General features: G+C 44.3%; 1 protein-coding gene across 1 annotated transcript; it reads left to right on the plus strand.

Moving 5' to 3' along the window:
• On the plus strand, positions 1–23,835 carry SLC35F2 (solute carrier family 35 member F2; the record flags this gene model as incomplete). Its single annotated transcript, XM_082004274.1, has 8 exons — positions 1–706; positions 8,684–8,863; positions 9,401–9,524; positions 14,914–15,073; positions 16,759–16,915; positions 17,718–17,770; positions 18,458–18,612; positions 23,617–23,835. The coding sequence occupies exons 1-8, from the start codon at positions 567–569 to the stop codon at positions 23,833–23,835; spliced, it is 1,188 nt and encodes a 395-aa protein (XP_081860400.1). The 5' UTR covers positions 1–566.
• Between the last annotated feature and the right edge of the window lie 761 nt (positions 23,836–24,596).

Genomic DNA, 24,596 nt, shown 5'->3' on the forward strand with positions numbered 1-24,596 from the left:
TAAGGCTTTAGAGTAACTTTGACTCATGTAACTGGAAGCCAGGTGAGACCGGAGCGGCCTGGACGCGGGGCCAGCCGCAGTTGGGCCTCTGTGCATCCTGGGGGTCGAAGCCTGCAGCGAGGCTGGGCCCAGGGTGGTCCTGCCAGGCCCGGCAGCAGGGCAGCGTGCCGGGGCGGCTGCCGGGAGCCCTTGAGCCGGAGAGAAGGAACAGGAACTTCGCGTTGGCGCTTCTGGAGCAGGGCTGCTCCTCTGCTCCGCTCTCGCCTGCGCCCCACGGGTGGAAGGACGCCGGTGGCGCGGGGCTGCGGCTCACTAGGGGGAAGGACGAACGACGAACATCCCGCCGCGTAGCCCCGTCCCTACGCCCCAGGACGAGCCGTGCCCCTCCTGGGGGCGGCCCCTCGGCGAGCACAAAGCTCGGCTCATCCGCCGGTAGCGGAGCTCTGTTGCGCCGTCCTGGTGCCGCCACTCCTCCTTCTCTCCCTCCCGCGGAGCACCGCCTCCGCAGCACTCTCCGCCTGCCCGCCTTCCTCTCGGCGGGTGCGGGGTCGGGGCAGCGCCGCGCCATGGAGGCAGCGGCTGCCGGGGCGCCGCCGCCCGGTGCTGCGGCGGCCGCCGCGCACGGGGCCGAGACACCGGCTGGGACCACCGCCGCCCGCCCTCTGCGCCGGCTGCTGGCGCTGCTCGGGGCTAAGCTCTGCACCTGGTGAGTCCGCGGCTACGGCCCGCTACGGCCTCCACGTGGAGCCGGGCAGCGCCGGCCTCCCTGCTCGCCCGCGGCCGGGGGGGTGTACCCGAGCTGGCTTGCCCGGACCGGGTCGCTGCCCCCGGACCGCTGGAGGGAGGGAAGGGGGAAATAAAACCTTTCTGCGCTTGGCGCGTTGGCCGATAAACGCGGTCGGGATGCGGTGGCTTATCTGAGCCGCCGGGAGAAGGCGCGCCGTGCCTGGCCCGGAGCCGGCGCCGCCGCGGGGGGACGTGCGGGCCTGCGTCCCCGCGGGGCGGCCCCAGCTCCGGGCGGCCCTCGCCCCGGCAGGGGGGACACCGGCAGCCGGGAGGGCTGTGGCTCCCGCTGATGGAGGGCTGGGCGGACGGGGCGTTTCACACCGGGGCCGCCGCGGGAGCACCGCCGAGCCGCAGCCCGCGCCTGCTGCTGTGCGAGGCGAAGAGCCCCTTCGGCCCAGACGAGCGTCGAATTGGCTCAAGGGCTGGTGCCGTCGTCAGAATTTTGGGTTTTTTGACCACGGGGCGGTTTACACGGCACCGGGCCTCCTCGCAGCAGATGGAGTGCAACTGACTCCAAGGGGCAAAAGGATTCTTGCTCATGAGCATCATTTATCAGAGCAATCGTGGTTAACAGGGGAGGTCCCACAAGACTGGAGGCTTGCCAATGTGACACCCGTCTACAAGAAAGGACGGAAGGAGGATCCCGGGAACTACAGGCCTGTCAGCCTGACCTCTGTACTGGGCAAGATTATGGAGCAGTTGGTCTTGAGAGTGCTCACAGGGCATCTGCAGGACAACCAAGGGATCAGGCCCAGCCAGCATGGGTTCATGAAAGGCAGGTCCTGCTTGACCAACCTGATCTCCTTCTATGACCAGGTGACCCGCCTAGTGGGTGAGGGAAAGGCTGTGGACGTTGTCTACCTGGACTTTAGTAAAGCCTTTGACAGCGTCTCCCACAGCGTTCTCCTGGAGAAACTGGCGGCTCGTGGCTTAGACAGGTTTACTCTTTGCTGGGTGAGGAGCTGGCTGGATGGCCGAGCCCAGAGAGTTGTGGTGAATGGCGTTAAATCCGGCTGGCGGCCAGTCACAAGTGGTGTTCCCCAGGGCTTGGTTCTGGGGCCGGTCTTGTTCAATAGCTTTATAGATGATCTGGATGAGGGAATTGAGTGCTCCGTCAGTAAGTTTGCAGATGACACCAAGTTGGGTGGGAGCGTTGATCTGCTGGAGGGTAGGAGGGCTCTGCAGGGGTTTCTGGGCAGGCTGGATCGATGGTCTGAGGTCAACTGTATGAGGTTTAATAAGGCCAAGTGCCGGGTCCTGCACTTGGGTCAGAACAGCCCCATGTAATGCTACAGGCTTGGGGAGGAGTGGCTGGAGAGCTGCCCGGCGGAAAGGGACCTGTGGGTGCTGGTTGGCAGCCGGCTGAACATGAGCCGGCAGTGTGCCCAGGTGGCCAAGAAGGCCAACAGCGTCCTGGCCTATATCAGAAAGAGTGTGGCCATCAGGAGTAGGGAAGTGATTGTGCCCCTGTACTCTGCATTGGTGAGGCTGCACCTCGAATACTGTGTTCAGTTTTGGGCCCCTCACTACAAGAAGGATGTTGAGGTGCTGGAGCGTGTCCAGAGAAGGGCAACAAAGCTGGTGAGGGGTCTGGAGCACAAGTCTTATGAGGAGCGGCTGAGGGAACTGGGGTTGTTTAGTCTGGAGAAGAGGAGGCTGAGGGGAGACCTTATCGCTCTCTACAACTACCTGAAAGGGGGTTGTGGCGACGAGGGTGTTGGCCTCTTCTCCCAAGTAACTAGTGATAGGACAAGAGGAAATGGCCTCAAGTTGCGCCAGGGGAGGTTTAGATTGGATATTAGGAAAAATTTCTTCACTGATAGGGTGGTCAGGCATTAGAACAGGCTGCCCAGGGAGGTGGTGGAGTTGCCATCTCTGGAAGTGTTCAAAAAACGTGTGGATGTGGCACTTCAAGACATGGTTTAGGGAACATGATGGCGCTGGATTAATGGTTGGACTTGATGATCTTGAAGGTCCTTTCCAGCCTAGTGATTCTGTGATTTTATTAAACTGAGTGTAATTTTGCGTATGAGCACATGTTCTTGATTTTTTTTTTTTTTTAGCAATTCCGATTTAAGATTTTTCTGTCTTATTATTTTTCCTGTACTTTTACCTATTTATTATTTTCTGTACTTTTATCTGTTCTGTACTCTTTTATCAACGCTGTTGTGAAGAACAGGTCATGGGGGGCAGAGAAGTAAACGGAACAAAAAAGCTGAGATGAGGTGTGGAGTCCAGAAAGACCAGTTCCAGAAAGACCTTTCCCTCCTTCCTTGAATCAGGTTAAGATGGAGAGTGGTTCAGGTATATCACTTAAAATGCGAGCACTGGTTAGGCATGGGAAACTCGAGGAAAAAAAAAATTGCCAGGTTTTGTAGGCATGGCAGGTGTCCCAAAGCTGGTACTTGCCAAGCGCTGCTTTTAGAGAGAGCAGAACTACCTCCTCCAACTTCCAGCCTGCAAGAGCTACCTCTCACACTTGGGGCGAAAAAAAAAAATCCCTGTTTAAGAGGCTTTTTGGGACTCTAGGTTTGGTCTCTAATAACTATTGCATCAGAGATCCTCGGCTGACAAATAGGTGCTGACTCTCCTGCCGGCCTCGCACTCATGAGCTGCAGTCTGGCGACAGGGCTGCGTGGAGGTATGCGCTGGCCAAGCGGAGCCTTATTCCAGAGGGCAAAGCCTGCCTGTCTCTTCTGGTTATAAGTTTGTGGTTTTTTTTCCTTTCTCTCTTCTTCATTTCTCCTGCCTGTCAGGAATGCCTCAAAAGGCAAGATAGGACCTTATTGAGTTCCTGGTGAGGACTGCTGTTCAGTAACCTCACCTGTGCTAGCAGTTTTGCCAAAATGTCGCCAGAGGGCTGCACGACGTGAGTCTATTGATGGTAGTTGAAAGAAAATAAAGAGCTCTCACTGACTTTTGCAAAGTCCTGTCTGAGATGCTGAATTGATTTTTTTCCCCCCTTTTTTTTCCCCCAGGTGGCCAGAGGCTCAGCCACTTCAATTTTCTTAGAGGCCTTTCTGAGTCATAGGAAGGCTTAATCATTGTGTGTAATAAACTAGATCTTTTTTTTGAGTAAAACCAGTAGAAAGTATGCTTTCTGGTTCTTGAAACAAAAATTTTTCTTCTCTCTTACCTTTTACAATTTAAATTGCCCTCAGTCTCAAAGCAGAACACTGAAACACTAACTTCTGAAAATGTTAGTTCTTTTTGTTGTCCTGAGCTTAGTTGTGTTGGAATATGGCTTCAGTCTGAACCTGCATCTTTCCTTTAACTACTTGCATGAAAATTATTAGAGGTTTTAAAAATTATTTAAGATATTTTAAAATGAGATTAATAAATTCAAAGAGATTATTAAAATGAGATTAGTAAATTAAGAGTGGGATTATTAAAATCAAATGCTCTCTCTGCCACTCTTCCTCCCCATTCAGGAAGGCTTCAGTAGTTAATGCTGAAGTGCAACATGGACAGTGTTGCCTGGCTTTGCGTGTTAGTGTTTAACTGGTGTCATAAATATATTTATTTTTGGAAAAGCTGTATTTATTTTCATGAAAAAACACATTAAAATTATAGGATTTATTAAACAGCCAATAAAATTGTTAACTGTGGGCTTATTAGATTTTTCTTTAACTTTCTCAGACATAGACTGATGATATTTTAATATCTTGGGCTATTTTTCTTTTGTGTTTCATATGGAGCCGAAGAAAGCCAGTCTGACTTTCTAATGGTGTCAAGAACTGCATATTGTTAGCTTCAGACCAATTGGTGGCAAACTTTCATGTTCTAAAAATCCCAAAGTGACTCTGAGCTTGGCTCATAGCTGTAGATATAGCTAGCTAAGATGTAGTGGCAAGAGCATTACTTAGTAGCCAACTACCAAGCAGTAAAAAAGAACACCACCACAACCCTCCAAACTACAAAACGACTGTTCCAGACCACTTACCTTGTGTCATCTGAGAGTTGAAAGTGAATTCGTCCTTACCAATGCATTAAAAAATAAAAAGAGCAGAGAGAATCAAGTTCTGGGATGGAAAAATTAATAATTAATACATTTCAAAAATTATGATAAATTATTAATAAGAAGATCATGGTTATCGATACTCATGTCAATACCAGAATGAATGGAAACTCATGTCTTCGAAGCATTTTTCTTATGCAAAATTGTCTTGCAAAATGAAACCAATAGGTTACAAAGTTTGCTCTCAAGTTTTACAGAGGATCAAGCACTTTTTAAAATTTGCTAGGGGAATACTCTGTTCAAACCGCCTTGAGCACAGCGCATTGCACTAGGAATATGGCATTGCCTTTGCCATTTGAAGAAACTCATTTTAACACCTTGGCAAATGGTGTGAAGGGAAATCATTGGTGCTTCCTGCTGAGCCTTGCACCTGGTGTTGGCCAGGGCGTCAGGGCAAGAGGCTGTTATTTTACACGCAGCTAAGAAAGTTGCCAAAAATGTAGTGTTTTGGGATTCACAGAGGACATTTTTGAGGGCAACTTTCCACTGTCAGTGAACAGTGTCTTTATTTGGCTTTTTTTGATGTTAACATTTTGAGTCTCTTCATCAGAGGGAAGGGAAAAAAAAAATCCCCTGAATTAAAATATAGAAAAATAGGGAAGGGAATGAGGTAGGATGAAGACTGACTGCTTGCTTTGTCAGATGCCTTTGCATAGGAGTAAATGCTGTAGAACTGCCTAGATATACATTAACTAAATAGCAATGATTGCTGGTGCAGTAACCACTAAGCAAACAAGTCTGTAGATTCTGGACCTGTGTCTCTTCCCATATGCAAAAATGCAAGGAGATAATTCCCTAGGTACTTTAAACTGGGGAAACTTAGGTATTCAACAAGCTGAGGATCAGCTTAGTGGAGTTACTCCATTGCAAGAGGGCAGCGAAGCCTTTCTTGTTTTTAATAGATGATGGTTGAAGCCGATCAAGCGTTAACAAGTTTGAATGGCAGTGGATTTTCCACCTTTTACCCTCTCACTGGAACGTGGTAAATGTTCAGTTTGCTAAAACACTCTGCATGTAGAGTTCCGGCCTCTGCTATAGAGAGGGTGCCATGGTTCAGGAGAAGCAAAGCTACCCCTTGCATGTCATATCCCGAGGGAAAATGCTTAAAACCTTGCTCCACAGAAGTCCACGTTAAACAGACCAGATGCTTGCGGGGTAGTAATGCCTGTGCTTCTGCCCGTCTCTGTGGCACTACCTAGGAGATGGGTGGAGGGAAGTTTGCATCCAGGAGAGCAGGGCTTCTACCAGCCCAGGCAACTTCAACCTCTCCTGGTTACGTATTGATGAGCGCAATTCATTTTGTGGACTACGCAGGCTTCAGAGCTTTGCTCCAGTAAAATTGCAGGGGTTTTGCCCAGTCACACCCCTGCTCGGGTTTGATCCCCACCTCCATGCTCTTGTCCCAGCTAGTCCAAGCACCGGGTAAGTTTAGTCCAATAAATTGCTGAAGGCTTGCTCTGTGCCTCCTGCACTGAGGGTAAAGAAGTATTTTGTACTAGTTTGGACCAAGAAAGTCTTTATTCAAATAATAAAAAATATATGTGTATTTTTTAAATGCCTGAAACCATGTTTATTGTGTGGTGTTCACCACATTATTTCTTCCTTGAAATTTCAATGGATCTTCTGTCATCTTGCCTCCTGCGAAGAAGCCAGAGTTCACAGGGTTGGCAAAGGGTGAGCTGGAACCATCGTGCATGCCTGCTCAAGAGAAGAGGTAGCCTCATCCTGGAAATTTTAGCTAACCTACATTACATTCTTCTTAATGACACCTGATTAAATTAATTCTTTAGATTAATGTAAAAAGACATTTCTGCGTCGGACAGAATGATTAGCCAGAATGTGTCACAATTGTTGCTGATTTGATTGCACTATTTGGTGAACAGATCTTTGACTGGAATAAAAACAAGTTTAATATAACAGAAGTGAGGTAGCTTCAAAGGTTGTTTTTTTTTTTTGCATACAAATACATGTATTAAAAATACAGATAATGTATTTTACAGCACTGTTTACAGTCAATGCTGTGCTACAAAGTAGCCGTGATAAATTTCTTGCTGAAATATGGGCTCTGTTGCTTACTTCAACGTTCAAAATGCTAGAAATGTGAATGTTCTTTCTTTCATGTGCCAGAAGGTGTTATTCACACGAGGCTGGACAGGACCTTACAAGATTGTCACGTGATACATGAATGCTATAATGTGGATGTGCACCGTTGCTGGGATTGGCAAGGCAAGCTGTCGCAAAACGTGCGGCTCAAATCTCTCGGATGCAGAATGGGTGCAGCAGGGCTGGACTTTGCAGAGATTTGCTGTCTCATCAAAATGGACTTGGAGATAAAAATGTGCCTGGCAACATTTTTAAAGTCAGGAGGGCTTTGATGTCAGGCTGAACTGAAAATGAGATTCATTCAGCTGACTTAGAATCCATGCAAAGAAGATATTTTCCTTCCAAAGGAGGGATTGACTGTATGATTGTAGTTGGCTTTAGCACCCCTAAACACACCCTTCTCATTCCAGACAGCTGGATTGCACAGCATAACTGGGTGAGCTGGTATGTACTACCTTTAAGTCACCCACCTTGGAAAAACAACTGGTGTTACAGTCACGTGGCGTGCCTGGCACGTGGGTCCCCTGCCAGAAATCATGAAGGAGAGAGGTGGGCACAGGGTAGGCGCAGAATCCTAAAGGGATGCTTTTTCCCTTGCTTGATTACTTTGAGTAGGAACAAATGAATCACTTATGCAGACAGTTAAATTCTCATCAGTAGTCTTCAGAGTAAACAAATTAGATGTGAACTTTTTAGACCTGTACAGGCATCACAGCACTGACCCTCCTCGCTGTATATTTTGCGTATGCAGACAGGGTTTGGGGTGGTACAAATCTGCATAGCTCCACTGGCAGGAAAACCAGCAAGCCAAAAGATACCCAGCAATCTGTGCATATTCCTGTTTGCCTAGGAGCATCTGAAATAGTTCACTTCATATTATGTGAAGAATTGCTACTAAAAGAGCATGAGCTTTTTTTTTCTCCCTAGTTGGGGGTTGGACTTAAAAGAAGCAGTAAACCCTACATCATCACTGGCCAAAATATGCTCTTAACTCCATCCTCAATTACAGCAGGATGTGATGGAATATAGCAGAAAAAATCCACAATAAGTATTCATTATAACAATTCTTATTATAAGAAAGAATTTTTTTACAGTGAGAACAATCCATCACTGGAACAGCCTCCCCAGGCATATTGTGGAGTCCCTATCGCTAGAGGTTTTCAAGACGTGACTGGACAGGGTGCTAGATAATCTCATCCAGGCTCCCTTTCCCACAAAAGGTTGGACCAGATGTTCTTTCAAGGTCCTTCTGACATGGGCTGTTCTGCGATTCTGTTGTTAATGCTTTTGTATTTCCTTAGCACTGCTCAGCGTAGGGTCTCAGCTCACTTTTAAAGACTCGGGTCTTGGAAGAGCCTGAAGGCGGTTGTGCCTTATTGCCATGTTGCAGATTCCTGTTGACCAAAGTCAGAACGGGACTCAGTGGAGCATGTAGGATTTAACTCGGGCTGTGTGTATCAAAACCTTTCTTGATGAAAATAGGTCCTGCCAGTGGTTTGAGCCTGCCCAGGTGAGCTGCTTGAAGTTCACTGCAAATTCCACCATCACTGGTGGTTTCAACTGGTCTTGCTTATTATATGGCTGTCATGAGATTGGACTAGGTGTTCGGTGTAGACGAAACTCTGCTTACTGGTAAATCAGAACAACCCTGATAGGGACTGGAAAAAGAAGAAAGTGTCAACCTAAGAAATGTCATTTTCCCTGTAACTAGCAAATAAAAAAAAACCCCTTAAATGTTTACTTCTATGCTTACTGTGTTGTTTTTTATATTCACAGGCATATTTTGAAAACAATAATTCTGGGCCAGATGCTCTCCTTGTTTATCTGTGGGACTGCTGTTACAAGCCAGTACCTAGCAGAACAATACCAAGTGAATACTCCAATGTTTCAAAGTTTTATCAACTATTCTTTTCTTCTTCTAGTTTACACAACAATGCTGGCGTTTAGGACTGGTATGTGAAATATGGATGGGAGATTCTGGTTCATAATTTTTTTTTTCTTTGTTTTCCTTTCAGATTTTGAAACTAAAGAACTTAATACTTTTTTAAGTTCCTGCTGAAATTCCTGCCCTGTAATAACACATGGAAATGAATTTCACAGGTTAAACGTGCATTTAACTTGATTTCATTTCATATATGTTTAAAATTATGTACTCTTTGGTTTCAAATCCTATATTATATTAGAGAAAATAAGCTTTGTTGTAACAAACTTCTTTGCCAGAGGCTATTTAATTTTCCTCCTGTTCTTACTAATTTACTCTTTAAACAACTCTAGTTTTGTGGGTTTTTTCCCCGTGTGGAAGAATTCTGTGCCTTTCAGCATTTTCATTGCCTCCTCCCAGGCTGCATTCTGCTGTTACTGTGTCCTTCTTAAGCAGGGGCAACCAAAATCAAACATCTCAGTGTTATTTATACTTCTAAAAAGCAAGATTCCTGTGCAACGTTTGGTTGGAAAGAAACACATATTGATTGCTGCTTTCTTTTAAACAGGCAGTGACAGTCTGTGGCAAATTTTGAAACAGAGGTGGTGGAAGTATATTTTTTTGGGACTGGCTGATGTAGAAGCCAATTACATGATTGTAAAAGCCTACCAATACACCACCCTCACAAGCGTGCAGGTAAGGACCGATCTCTCTTTTTGAACTGTTGCTTTTGTTACAGTTTTGGAATGGTTTCTGAAATGAGATTCATAGGATAGACATGGAAGCTATTTAAGCCTGAAAAAGCTTTCCAGTGTCTATTTTCTCTCTGCAGTACAGAGAAGAGCATCCTGCATCATGGATAACATTTCCAGGACGCAGAGAAAATTGGGTGGTATTATCCAGTGCCAGCTCTTGAGTTGAACTTTAATTATTTTGATAGAAAACACTTCTAAGAGTTTGCTGACAGCCACTCAGGTTTTTCTTCTGACACAAAATAAAGATTTATGATGGGATAACACTCAGTGCATGTTCTTGCTGATGAGGGCAAGGTAGATCTCTTGCTTAGTCCTAGAAGCTGTGGGAGGTGTTGTGAGATGTAACCCCACATGTGAGGACATACTGATAGTTAGCTGGTGTTGCTGACCGTGCAGTGAGGGACCAGCCCTATGGCTTTTGGCTGTGGCACTTCAGGCCCCTTTCTGGAAGAGGTGGAAGGGAGGTTAGCGTGCCAAGCTCGTGAAGTGCCATTAAACAGTAACATCCTCTGCAACACCAGTGCTTGGTGCTGCATCGCTTTGCCAGGATAAGTCCTGTGTTCTTCTCTGCGAGCAGGGGGGTTAAGGCTAGGGTTTCCTTGTCACCCTACACAGACATAAGATGCTGGAAGACTTAGTGCCTTCCTCCTGCCTCTAATTCCTCCATGCTCCTGAGCTTGCATGGCCAAATCTCGTGAGCAAACTGTCTCAGGGCACTGAGCAGAGTCAGAGTAAACCCTGTCTTTTGCTGGACTATTGGCACGCTGTTTCAGGCCCCGAGTTAGCTCCCTGTGGGGCTCCACAGCTGCTGCTGCTGCTGGAACAAGGGAGGAGACGGTACAAAAGCAAGGAGTGAGTGTGTCCAGGGCCATTTCAGCCTATGCCCGCTCTTACCGATGGTGGATCTGTGGATCTGTGGCTGGGGTCATGGCCCCACTTACCTGAATAAAAAAATAATGTACTGTACAGAATTGGCTGTTAGTTGGGAAGGAGTGGTTAGGTGTCAGTGTTTACAGAGTCAATGTAACAAGGGTTAATATTTAAAAGCCTGTAAAGCTATAAACTACTGTGGTCTTGGCTCCTTTTAGAGATGCAGTAACTTTTCCTTGCACTATTTAAAGACCAGCCTGATGGTTTATTATTGCCACATTTCCACTTCATACTTATGTGTTATGACTCCTTAGGCCTTTAATTCCCTTACAAATAATGCCTAAGAAATCAAAGCTTTAAGAGTGACACTTTCAAGTCTCAAGATCAAGTTAAGCTGATAATCAAGACACTGTTTGATCATATACTTTACATCTGAAAGAGCCAGGACTTTGATCCAAGTTCTCAGAAGTTGTAAAGCTATTCCCATGATTTCTTTCATAGAAATTAAGAAAGAGTAGATAGAGTAGGTTGTCCTATCCAGTTGCGAAACTTGAACAGTTGCTGAACTTTCTTCCCATGTCGTAACCTTCAGACTGATGCTTCTTTCAGCATCAGTTCAGTAATTGCAAATTTGTTGTAACTGCCTGTTTCATTGGGGTTTCTTGCACATTCTCAGAAGTTACCAGTTTCTCACCTGTCAGAGGTGACAAAAAAAGGGCAGGACAAAAAAAGCCTGTGATTTACTCCAGTACAAGCAGCAAGCAGTTCTGCAGTCACATCAGAACCTGTGGTTCAGAGCACCCAGCCTGATGGCCCCTCTGCGGTACTGGCTGTGAGTGGATGCCCAGGGAGCGTAAGAGCAATGCGGGAGTATACGGCACCTTCCCGAATACAGGGCAATCACTGGTAAAATGCTGACTGGCTGGAGCTTCATCTCAGGCTTATGAAACTTATCTTCAAAGGTAAGTTTCCTCAGCTCAGCAAGGAACTTCCATGTATTTTCTCACACATGCACACAAAAGCAAAACTGATTTTCCTTTAGTTATCAAGTAATAGCATTGCACGGAAGGGGTTGGAAGATTTTTAAGCAGATAACATGAGGATGGCAGCTCTCATTTTTCTGTAAATAAAGACAAATACTTTGGTCCAAAACTGCCACTCTTTCTTTTTGGCTGTGGCTTCATCAGTGCCAGTGAGACTTCTTGCTGCCAGTGTCCTTCTGTCTTGTGGCAGGACTTGGCTGTGCTACTGTATGACCATGTTATTTCATAGCAAAAAATAAGCAGTGTAGCTGTGGTTTCATGTTGTCAGTGTGTTTTTAGGCACAACTAGCATTTGCTCCATAGGTAATTTGAGTGGAGGCATTTTATAGGCAACTGTTGACAGAATATCAGCTGATGGAAGAGTGTTAACCTCAGCAGGAGAAAATGGAGGATGAGCCCCTGGAGCTCAGCTGGAGGCTGCCCAAAGAAGCCGTGTGGGGAAGTGAGCAGGATGAGCTGTTGAGCTTTCTTGCTCACAAAGCTGTCTAGAGCTGGCAAATATAAGCAAAGCAATGACCTCTGACAGTCTGTGATAATTTATTAACCATGTATTAAAACATCTTTTAATAATTTACTCACCCTATCTTTAAAACCTCCTATGAACAGTGTGGCCAAAGCCTGGCCTGAGTGAAAACATTATTAATCATATCAACAGGTTATCTGTTTTTTTTTTCGTTGTAAAATTATAGGCTAGAATTGAATGAGAGTTCACTGAGACTCTAATGGCAAGAGCAATCAGTACCACAGTACTGCTGTAAATGTCATAAAACCTGAATAAATAAACTGTATTCTTTTAAATGGTTCTATTGACACAATTCAGTGCGATACTACATCTGCTTTGCAGGTCTTTGATCTTGATCCTGTACAGAAGAAAGCATTTTCCACCAAAGGACACTGTAATGTAGTAGATTAAGCAAAGGCAAGATCCAGTAGTTAGAAATCTGATTTCTTCTGTCTGTAACTGAGGTTAAATGTCCCCTGGAACAGATTACCAGTGTGTATTCTTCATCATTTGGTGCCTGTATGTCCTGTCTGCAAGTCCTGTAACCAGGATGCTGTAGCCCTACAGCATGTTATTGGTCTGGATGCAGCAATTCCCCATCTGGCATTACTAAAAGAGCTTGTGGCTCATTATCTACATCCTAATGAAGGTTGTTTTTTTTAAAGGGTTTTTGTTCCACTCTTTCTGTTTGGGTTGAAAAATTGCTTGGGAAGTTGGAAAGCTACATGGTAACATCTCAATAAACAGGGAAGTGAAAGCTTGTGTATTAATAGAAGTCTACTACCAGGAGGGTAAAATTTTTGCTTTCTAATTTTTGTACTATTTCTTAATTTCTATGATTGCAACTTCACACCAGAGGGATCAAATACATTTCCATATTCAGGACAGAACTGGTTCAGATCAAAGGTGGAAAAACAGAGTTATACAAGCTAAATGGCACGTTTTGCAGAAATAGGTAAATGATACTTGTTTTTTGATACTAGTCAAAACAGTCACATTCAGAGGAAGTCTTAGAAGGTTTTTTTGAACCTAGTCAAAAGGTAGGATAGCGAAAAAGGCCTGGGACTAGATAGAAACTCACAGCATGATACTTCTTTGATGGAGCAAAAGTTGTATTGAAATACATAGTAGCACACGTTAGGACTTACGTGGTTCTAATGTTTCATATACAGCCTAGGCAAGTGCTTTTGCAAAGACTCCTCAGACTGGACAAGCTGGAGGCAATCCAAGGAGCGAAGACAAATAGGTGGAAGAAAGAGAGCATCAGTTAGGATTTAATCTGTAATAACTCCCCTTAATGCTGTGCTGGTAAGACTTTAATATGTCTAGTTATGAACAAGTAAAACCAGACAGAATCATTAAGGTTGGAAAAGACCTTTAAGATCATTAAGTCCAACCACCAATGTATCATGTAAGTCTTACGAGTTTGGTTAAAACTCTTGGGGATGATGGCTGAACTAACGGAAGCCAGCACAGAAGACGACTGCGGTGGGTGCACTTAGGCAGGCAGAAGTCGGCTATGAACATTTGAGGACTAAGGGCTCTTGATTGTAGTGATTGTGCCCCAGTCCTATTGACCTGGACCTAAAGGGACTTCCAAGAGGCCAGGTTTTAAGGGCTGACATTTAAGAGTAATTTGTGAGCAATCTTTGGAAGGCTTGACTATATGTTCTGCTGTAGGCTGTTCCCTTATATAGTTTCATGACACTGCTGAGGCAGGTCGGAAGATACACCCTTTTTTCCTCCAGACAAATTCAGAAACAAAGTATTTTATTGGATTAAATATTAAACCAATTACAGTTAGCTCAATGTTCTTGGTATTATTTGGTTATTCTAGAACATATGCCCATTTATGCTGCAGCATATTTGTCTGTGTTAAGTACACAGCTAACTCGATATTTCCTGTAATAAAGGAGAATAGGTAAAGGATGGGTGGGTCTAACAGCAAGGCAAAGGTATGTAGGATTTTAGGAACACACAGAGAGGGGATAATGAAGAAAGGAAAGGTAAGTCACTGCTTGTCAGGGAGTGCAGACATCCTTGAACCTTAGCTATTAAGTCTGCTCAGGGCAGTGTCTGCAAACACATATGATGTGCTTCGAAACTCCAGCTGTCTTGTGTGTCTCTGCTGCTGGAGAACGGGTGAATTAGAGTGGTTTACCTGCTTTTGACTAATTGAGAGCTCTAACAGAGTAATGAAAATGCATCAGTGGTTCATACATGCTTTTGTGGGAAGCTGGAAGATGGGGAAGGTGACTTTAGGAAAGCTGTTCTTCTCTTCCTATCTTCTTTCTACCAATTTTGCACATGGCTTCCAGCACATTTACCATTTCGTTTTTTCAATAGGATCCAGTTGGGGGGAAAAAAATCAAAACCAAAATTGCAGGGGCAGATTCTTGCCCTGTTCACTTCAATGTAAAATCAGGTCTCTTGTGTCCTTTAATAGTTCCAGATTTTTACTTTGTGTATACGGAGCCCTAAATTCTAGTTACAGGTTTGAGGAGGAGTGAAATGATGAGCCAGACAAAATCTGCTGGGGAGAAAAGGAGATGTCAGTGAACCACCTCCTTGTATTGGTGTCACGGGGAGCAACGTGGTTTCAGAGCAACATCCTAGCATTCATTTGTGAAGCTGCAAAGATTGGTTAGATCCATGAGTAGAAGAGTTTCAAGATCAGTGCCTTCCTACCAGGAGAGAGTGGATGCCCTGCCCCAGCTCCTCCTTTACTTGCAAAATGCTTTTCATGGTAAAATGTGGGTCTGACCTCCCTTTTGAATGAACCCACTGGGGTTCTTTTGCAGCTTTCGGTGCCATCTAATAGCGATGGAAAGAAAGTCCTGTATATTTGTCTTCAGGGTAGTGCAATCCAGATTTGGGATGGGTTTCTAATTCAAACCATTTCTCTGTACACACAGCTGCTGGACTGTTTCGGGATTCCTGTGCTGATGGCTTTGTCGTGGTTCATTCTCCGCGCAAGATACAGGCTGATCCATTTTATTGCTGTTGCCGTCTGTTTGCTGGGTGTAGGAACAATGGTGGGTGCAGACATTGTGGCAGGGAGGCAGGACAGCGAAGGTAAGGAATCCTTTCTCGTGGCGGGGAAGAGCGGAGAGACAATTCCCATGGTGGGCTAACTTGCAAAGGAGGAAGAGGAGCAAATGGAGGGGGAGTGGATATAGTTTTATTTTAGGAGAGAACAGGAGAAGACACGCTACTGTTTGTATTTCTTGTCCAAGAAGATAGCGGCTGAGGAGATGTTGATTTTATAGGGAGCTGTGAAATTTGTTTGCTTGTAGATTTGGATTATTTCTTCCACCTTGAAAGAGAAACACTTGTGTTAAGCTTAAATTTCACTGCTCTTTATCTGACCTGATGAAAAGCCTCATTCGTGAAAGCTTGTTCACTTTTACTAATCATGTGAGATGGTCTAATAAAAGATGCTGCCACTCCCTGCAGACCTTGTCTTGCTTATGCTGTATCAGCCTGCTGGCAGCCAGACTTCTCTGATTTGCAGTTTTTGATGAGCACAAATAGAAAATCAAAAGTTACTTAAGAGCAGGCTGACTTCTCCGAGCTGTCTTTGGCAGACCCAACAGAAGTGGCCCACAGGCCACAGCCGGGAAAGCAGGGGCTTACGATGGAGAGCGGGAGGAGACGTGGGCAGGGTGCCGGGATTCCTGGGACCTCCGGGAGGGAGGCTGGGCTCTGGGGACCAGGATCCAGGCGGGCGCAGATGAGGGCAGGTCTCATCTTCTCCATGACAGATGCTTAAATCAACGCATATCATAGTGATCTTATTTCATATAAGAATTTTGAATTTTAAGAGCCAGCGGGTATGAGGCAAGGTAAATTTCAGGGGGTGAGGAGTGGGGCGTTGCCTTCATCAGGCAGCATAAGGGGTAAGCCTGTTTGGCATTATTTTGGGCCTTACTATAGGTAAGACATCAAGACAAATGGAGGTTTAGCTTTAGTGCTATGTGGTCCAAGTATCTCAGTCCTAAGGGAGAAAAATCTTCTTTCCCTGAGACTTTAGGACAATTGTGCTTTGTTTGCTGACCTGGGTCTCCTTACTACTGCTTACCCTCATATTTCAGACATACCTTCTTAGTGATTGCCAACTGACTCGGGGAAGGACATTTTAAATCAATTCAAGGATTTAAACAACACCGATCTTCTTGCTATTTAGCTGATGCATAACGGCATTTACGTGATGAGCAATTGTATCACAGGGAGTCCCATTTGCACAGTATAAATAAATCGAAGCAGGACACATGATGCCGCCCACTTGCAGTGCCCACTTAAGACCCGTCATAAACTTGAAGCTGAGTCCAGGTCCCACTGAAATCAATAGACTGATTTTAGGCCAGACTTGAATCAGGCCTTACTGCAAAAGCAGGGGCAATATTCAGAAAGACAGAGAGCATCTCTAACCAGGAATTTTCTCAAGTCTCTACAGTACCTAAGGTTAGCAGAAGTAGGACTGGACCAGACTATACAGCAGTGGCTTGGGCAGGATGAGATTTAAATGCTGGGTTTATTCAGATTATTCCAGACTGGGCAGGGTGATGTGAGCAGGTAGCAGAGTCTGTGCTCAGACCCCTTGCCACTCATCTGGACACACAAGGAGGTGTTTCCTTTCCCCTTACCCTGGAAGGTGCTAGGAAGATAGAGATGTTAGAGATAAATTTGCTTGTCTTTTTAAGGAAAGTTAAAAAGTGTTTGCAGCATTACCCTTATTGTGGATTAATATTTCTGTACAGGTAGTGACGTGGTGATTGGAGATGTCTTAGTGCTTCTTGGTGCTTCTTTGTATGCCATTTCTAATGTGAGTGAGGAATACATTGTGAAAAATCTGAGCAGAGTGGAGTTTCTAGGAATGGTGGGCTTGTTTGGGACTATTATCAGCGGTCTACAGCTGTAAGGATCTAATATTTATTTTAAAACTAATTAAGAATATTCTACAGATGATTGCTTGTCTACCATGAAATGATGTTGTTGTTATTAAATTAATTCTTTGTTATGTCTGCCTTTGGCCTATATGGGAGTCCTTCCACTTGAATTTTATTTTTGTTGCCGATCAGCATCCGTTTTATATCCTTTTTATTTGCAGTACTCCTATTACAGCAATTCTAAAGCTGAAATTCTGCAACTGAACACATAGGATACTTGGCTGTATTTTTGATTTTGTTGCTCTTCATGAGGACACTCAGTATGCTGAGGACTGTTCACAGGAGTGTGTTTCTTAATGGATTTTCTCTGTGGAAAAGTTTAGGAGATAATTGTTAGCAGGAGGTCTTCCATATTAAACTTCAGTTTGAAATGAAGCCATGTGTACTCTTACAAATAACCACGTTAGAGTAACAGACAACATGCACTTAAGTCTGTCTAATTAATTTTATGTTTCTCATTTCTCATGATTATAGTTAGTAATTTCCTCAAATGGTATATCAAATAAAAGTGAATCTCTGTAGGATGAAAAAGCCTGGGAAGGAGGCATATGAATTAAACAGAAGTGCTCTTGACTTTCAGGCACTTTAATTTTCAAGTTTTTTTTCATGCTTGTTAGATGTTGGAGTTAGTGTCATTCAATAAAATTTCAAACAAAAAATGAAAGGATGGTAAATCAAAATGTTTCTTGTACATTTTGGTAATTAAATTCTCTATTTGAATATGATTTTTATTTCTCTTTTACTGTATTATATCTTTTCTCTAACTCTAGAGCCATTGTGGAGCATAGGGAGATAATGAGAATTCAATGGAACTGGAAAATTGGTATGTGTATGACGAAACGATGTGCATTTTTACAGAACACTGGAAAACTATAATCATTTAGACTTTGAATGCTGGTGTTTTAATTTTCTTTCTCTGGATATTAAGCATAATTCATATTATATTGTCACAAATTTATTTTCTGCAAACTTTGCAGCTCAGCAAAGAGATTGCTGAGGTTTGCAGGACTGAACATTTTGCAGGTTTTAACCTTTGAGCTCAGCTTTCGCATTATACGTATAACATGAAATAATTTTTCAAAATAAATTGAAATAAGTAAAAATTAAACCTGTTTAATTACAGACATGTTTGGTGTTGGAACATCACAAAAACATTTTTCTGTTGTCCTTCCTAAATAAAATACTGGAAAATGGATTTTTTGACACATTTTGACCTCAACAGAGCTGTATGTTATTAATAAATGTGGCTCTCAATTTCTTCATTGAGCTTTTAAGTTAACTAGGAAAGAACGAGAACTTTCTCGCATAGATAGAGTAATTTTTGCAATACAGGGCAGTCTTGGAAAAGAAGTATTCTGGCATGCTTTTCTTAAATTTACATCCCCCTATCTTTTAGAAGACCTTATCCAAAAAGATAAAAATGCGTAGTTTGAAAGCGTCTGAAGACTATCGGTGTTATTTAAAATCATTATTCTGTGCCTTATGAGTAAATTATCATCTTGTTTTACAGCATTACTGTTCATAGTCTTTGCCCTGTGTATGTTTGGGCTGTATAGCTTCATGCCAGTAGTGATCAAAGTTACCAGCGCAACCTCGGTCAACCTGGGTATTCTGACTGCGGATCTCTACAGTCTGTTCTTTGGGCTCTTCCTCTTTTTCTATAAGGTAAGTGCCTTCATTCTTTCACTATAATTTCAGTTGCGTTTTTACTTCAAAATGATAAATAAAGCATAATGTTCTTAAAAGCCCCCAAACAGTCGCTTGCACTTGTACATTTCTGCAGCTTGTATCGTTCATTGTTGGCAGATGTCAATCAGGAGGAGTCATACTTAGTTAATTACATGGCATCGCACCGTTTAGGCAGACAGCGATTTTCAAACAATTTCACGCCTGATGGAATATGTTAGAGTTAATGTTAAGAGATAGTAAATAATTTCCCAAGGTGTTCAAATGATAGAGTTCTTGCCCTATGGGGAGCTGTATGCTAGATTTGGTTCATTTCTCCAAGTGTCCAAAGAGAGGGTTTGAAGCTCCCTGTCCTGAAAGGCATTTGGTGTCTGAGAGAGGAGCAGTTTGGCTTGGTTTCCAGGAATTAATATTTTCTTTTAGAAATTTAATGTGTTCGTTACCAGCATCTTGGGATAAGAATCAAGCATTGTCAGTGCTACTGCTAAGGAGAGACTAAAGGAACGGAAAAAAATGCAGATAAATATATTATTCTGTACACTCTCCAAAAGGCAATTACTTTTATTGCTCTCTCAAATATTTTTGGTAGTGTCTGTTCAAGCTAAATGACAGTGCTAAAAGGATTTCATGCCACCTTACGCTTTTCATCCCGAATCACTTGTGGGAACCTAGCTTGTTATAGCACTTGGAGTAATTGAATCAATCTCTCGGTGACTGGAGGGGCTTAGTGAGAAGCATGTGAACTTCAGTTAAGAACTTAATTTGTATTATGCCATGTGGTTGCTTTCTCTTCAGCCTTATGGAGGGCCAGAAGCTTTTAGGTCAGATATGTTTCTGAAAATGAAGGCCAATTTATTTTACAGCATGCAAGTCTGGTAATGGTAGGGTCCGACAGCAGCTAGATTTCCTTTTCAAGAGTGTCTTAGCTCAGCTTTTCTCCCTGTTTTGGGTTCCAAAATTTGCTCCAAGCTACAAAGCATCCATTAAAAATGAATGTAGGAAGCCAACCATACTTACATTCTAACAATTAAAAAAATCCTTTCTGAGTCACTTCCAAACACGTATTTTGGCAACCACATAGCCTAACTCAAGAAGTGATTATAAATTTATGTTCATAATAGTAAAGAGGAAGAAGTAAGCAAGAACTTTGGAAGGGACATAATAAACTTTTATTCTTGAGAATTTTTAGCCTGTTTTGGGAAGAGGTTTTTCTGGGAGCAGATCATCCCATAATTACTAACTGTGGCGTATTCTGGTAGCAAAAAGGAAAAATGAGTTAGAGAAGAACTTGATATTTATTGAAATAGGAACTTGCATCTGTGGTTAGAAACAATGAAGTAGCAAAAAGGGGAGCAATAATAATGCCACATTTTAACATGGCTTTTAACATAATGCTTAGCAGTAGAAAATCTTATTGCCAAGTTAACCATATAGCTTCTTTACCTATGGGGCAAAGAGACCAGGCAGGACATTTCCTGGATCAAAAAGCACCCTGGACACAGGAATCTACAGACAAAAATGCAAGGAATTGCTCTGTATTCCCCATTACCAGGTGATGGATTACTCCTGCTTGACCAACCTGATCGCCTTCTATGACCAGGTGACCCGCCTAGTGGGTGAGGGAAAGGCTGTGGACATTGTCTACCCAGACTTTAGTAAAGCCTTTGACAGCATCTCCCACAGCATTCTCCTGGAGAAACTGGTGGCTCGTGGCCTAGACAGGTGTCCTCTTCGCTGGGTGAGGAACTGGCTGGATGGCCGAGCCCAGAGAGTTGTGGTAAATGGCGTTAAATCCGGCTGGCGGCCGGTCACAAGCGGTGTTCCCCAGGGCTCGGTTCTATGGCCGGTCTTGTTCAATGTCTTTATTGATGACCTGGATGAGGGGATCGAGTGCTCCCTCAGTAAGTTTGCAGATGACACCAAGTTGGGTGGGAGCGTTGATCTGCTGGAGGGTAGGAGGGCTCTGCAGAGGGATCTGGGCAGGCTGGATCGATGGTCTGAGGTTAACTGTATGAGATTTAATAAGGCCAAGTGCCGGGTCCTGCACTTTGGCCACAACAACCCCGTGCAACACTACAGGCTTGGGGAGGAGTGGCTGGAGAGCTGCCTAGCGGAAAGGGACCTGTGGGTGCTGGTTGGCAGCCGGCTGAATATGAGCCGGCAGTGTGCCCAGGTGGCCAAGAAGGCCAACAGCGTCCTGGCCTGTATCAGGAATAGTGTGGCCATCAGGAGTAGGGAAGTGATTGTGCCCCTGTACTCTGCACTGGTGAGGCTGCACCTCGAATACTGTGTTCAGTTTTGGGCCCCTCACTACAAGAAGGATGTTGAGGTGCTGGAGCGTGTCCAGAGAAGGGCAACGAAGCTGGTGAGGGGTCTGGAGCACAAGTCTTATGAGGAGCGGCTGAGGGAACTGGGGTTGTTTAGTCTGGAGAAGAGGAGGCTGAGAGAGACCTTATCGCTCTCTACAACTACCTGAAAGGGGATTATGGCAACGTGGGTGTTGGTCTCTTCTCCCAGGTAACTAGAGCTAGGACAAGAGGAAATGGCCTCAAGTTGCGCCAGGGGAGGTTTAGATTGGATATTAGGAAGAATTTCTTCACCGAGAGAGTGGTCAAGCATTGGAACAGACTGCCCAGGGAGGTGGTGGAGTCGCCATCTCTGGAAGTGTTCAAAAAACGTGTGGATGTGGCACTTCAGGACATGGTTTAGGGGACATGGTGGCGCTGGATTGATGGTTGGACTTGATGATCTTGAAGGTCCTTTCCAACCTTGGTGGTGGTTCTGTGATATTACACAGCAAGCCACTGAAGGCTTGGCTGGGCTGCAGGGCGGCGCGAGCCCTGGGGAGCTCTGGATTGCTGTGGCCTCAGCCTGCTATGAAACGGCAGCAGCACAACCAAACAGTGGCTGCAGCAGGGACCGGGCCCAGAAATTTATGAGGTTTTGACTTGTGCACAGTGTTTTGCTAATGAACTCAATTTCTCAGCCCCAACTGTGTCTGTTTAAGGTGAAATACAAACTTTGCATACCTGTTTTGATGAGCTCTTTTTTTTTCATTTACTCAATAATGAATCTTTGCTGTGCTTGTTCCTAGTGAGCTCATTATATAGATACCTGTAATCCCTCAAGAGATATTAAAAAAGTTCTGCAAATGCTTTTGTTGTATAAACCCCTATGGAAGGGAGTATACTGCAAATACAGACACTAGATGGAGTTACAGTCCTCCAGTAACATTTAAAGTAGTCTTTAGGCTTGATAGTGAGTAGGGAGATAGAAGCTGCGCAGGTACGACTGAAATCAGTATCTGAAGCAACGAAGATGCTGTAATATTTGAAATTGAAAAAAAAAAACCAAGAAAAGACCACTGAGCCCTCTCCAAAATCAAAAGAAAAAAACAAAAGAACAGAGGCCTGTTGGAGCAATATGATTAAGGTTCACCTGTGTCAACAGCTAAAAACAGATAGGCAGGCCTTGAATCACAGCAACGCTGCGACAGCTTTGGCACCCTGGCATGGTGTGTGTGTGTGTGAACTCACAGAAGAATTAGTTCTGAGCAGCGTCGGAGACACCTACTGCCTTGTACGCACTACAGGAGGGGATCCAGCAGTTACCGTGACTGCCCGGTCTCGCCGGCCAGCGGCATGTCCTAGCATACAAGCACATGTTCACTCGTGGCCTTAGATTGCACTCCAGAGAAGGTGTGCAGTTGCCTTGATACAGACTCAAGCTCTACCCATTTGATGGGAACGGGTCAGTCATGGGTAGAACCACGGACGCTGCTGCCGCCTCCATTAGGACATCTGGAGAGCTTGGCACTTCCTCCTGTGCACAGTGAAGGCTTGAGTCCAAGCTCCTCCAGGCAAACAGCCAGCAAGATGAACACGGGCATGTATCACAAGGCCAGCGTATTTCAGTCTGCTTTTCCTTTTGCATGGTGCCATCCAAGCCAAGTGACTACCAGCTAGGAATTGCAATGCCTTAATTGTAGACGCCTCAGTCTTTTTTGGATCAGAGTCCACTGTCCAGGTCCTACCGTTCATTTCATCCAGCTCTGCTGCTTGATAAACTAGAACATATTTTTCAAGCACGTCTAAGGAAGCTAAGGAGGTTGGGGAATATTGACGGTGGGATGTAGGATGTGCTATGTCCTTCATCCCGCCATTTAATCAGTGTGGTTTGGCAAAGGCAATACAGAGGATTTTAACAAACCTGCTGAAACAGTGTTCCTGGCTGTGGATAACTCGAACACTTTCTATTATTGAATCTGGTGTTACAAAGTAAGCATTTATTTTTCTATCAAGATGGATGAATCTTGGCAATTGGTCTTTTAACAGGCAAGTGAACAATAGTGAATCAAATGCCTGGTGTATCTCGGCAGTTCATACTCTTACCTCGTACCAATCTTAACAGAGCACAAATGCTGATCTTGTAAAAGGAGCCCCAGTCTCCCTCTCTACAAGGACTTGCTGGGTGTAGAGAGCAAACTGGTTTTGTTCCAGTAATAACATTTATCTAGCCCTGCAGATGGTAGAGAGCTGTGCATAAACCAGCTGCTGTGGTGACTTGCAGTAGGCTGGAGAGATTCATCTCTTGCCAGGACCTGAAATATTTGGCTGTGCTGAAACAAAATTCTCGTGGGAGTACAGGGTTTCAGCATTCACGTGTGTAAACAACTATCCTTCACTATCACCATATTTACAGCCATTTGATCGTTCTGTTAAGATTCTTGTATGTAGACCTAAGGAACGCCCCCATCCAACAGTGTTGAAGGCGAGATGCAGAGAAAACCAGCCAGCAGCTTGAGTTTATCAGCGAATGGAGCTGTTGAATTTTGATTTTCAGACCTGAATACAGATCGTGGTGATAATTCTCATTAAATATTTTTTACAAGAAAGGGTAGCTTTCACATTCTTAAAGCAAGGCAGCATTTACATGTTTTTACATCAGACAAGACTTAATGTATCTCTTTCTCTCCTCTGCCAGTTTTCAGGTCTTTATATCCTGTCCTTCGTTATCATCATGGTGGGCTTCATCTTGTATTGCTCCACTCCAACTCGGACAGCAGAACCCACCGCCTTGCCACAGCCTGGCAGCACTGGCTTGGACAACGCTGCACTAAAGCTCGAGGAGAATGACAGTGAAACTCCGGCCATAACTGTACAGTTCACAAGAGGAGAAACTGTGGTGGTCAGCACTGATTAAAGAAATGGCAACATTTCAAAATAGAGCTTTTTTTTTTCACTGCCAAATTTCCCTCAAATATTAATCTGGAGAATTGTTCTACTGCCAAGGCATATGTCATGCTGCCCTGGTTTTAATGCGCTGGATAGACTTTTAAGGCCAGATCCTCAATCAGTGAAACTGTATTGATTTACCCTTGCAGAAAATCTGGCCCGTAGAAGAAGAGAGAGTAGTATTTATGTGTAGTCTCTGAAAAGTGAGACTGTTATTTTTAAGTGCTTAATTAACTTAACAGCAAATGCTTGGAGGAAGAACTAAGCCAAAGCAAGCTCTCAGGTCACTAACTGGAGCAAGTGTGTTTTATATCGCATTAGGGACTTAAATCTTCAAGATGCTATCTGGGGGCTTCATGGTTTCCACACCTCAGTGCCAGGTACCTTCAAATAGCATCTTGCAAAACCACCCAGCTTCTCACAGATCTCGTTCTGCAAGCCGTATTACATACATACACCTTCCACGTGCTGACGGACTTCATTCCTCTGCTGGATGATTTGCTTCTTACATTCCACCCAAATATTCATCTCTTCGTGTTGCTACACTCCCTGTTGCAGCTGGGACTGCTGCAAGTATTTTATTTTGAATTTTGCTACTAAGGGAAGGTTGAATATGTGTTTTTATAGTCCCTTTTTTTTCTCTCTCAGTGGGCTGTTTGGTCCATTCCCACTAGGTGGAGGAGGCAAAGTCAGGCTGTTCGTCTGTTCAGTAAGAACAGAATGTTTTTT

The sequence above is a fragment of the Phaethon aethereus genome, assembly GCF_964289735.1.
Source record: "Phaethon aethereus genome assembly, chromosome: 1".
Lineage (NCBI taxonomy): Eukaryota > Metazoa > Chordata > Aves > Phaethontiformes > Phaethontidae > Phaethon > Phaethon aethereus.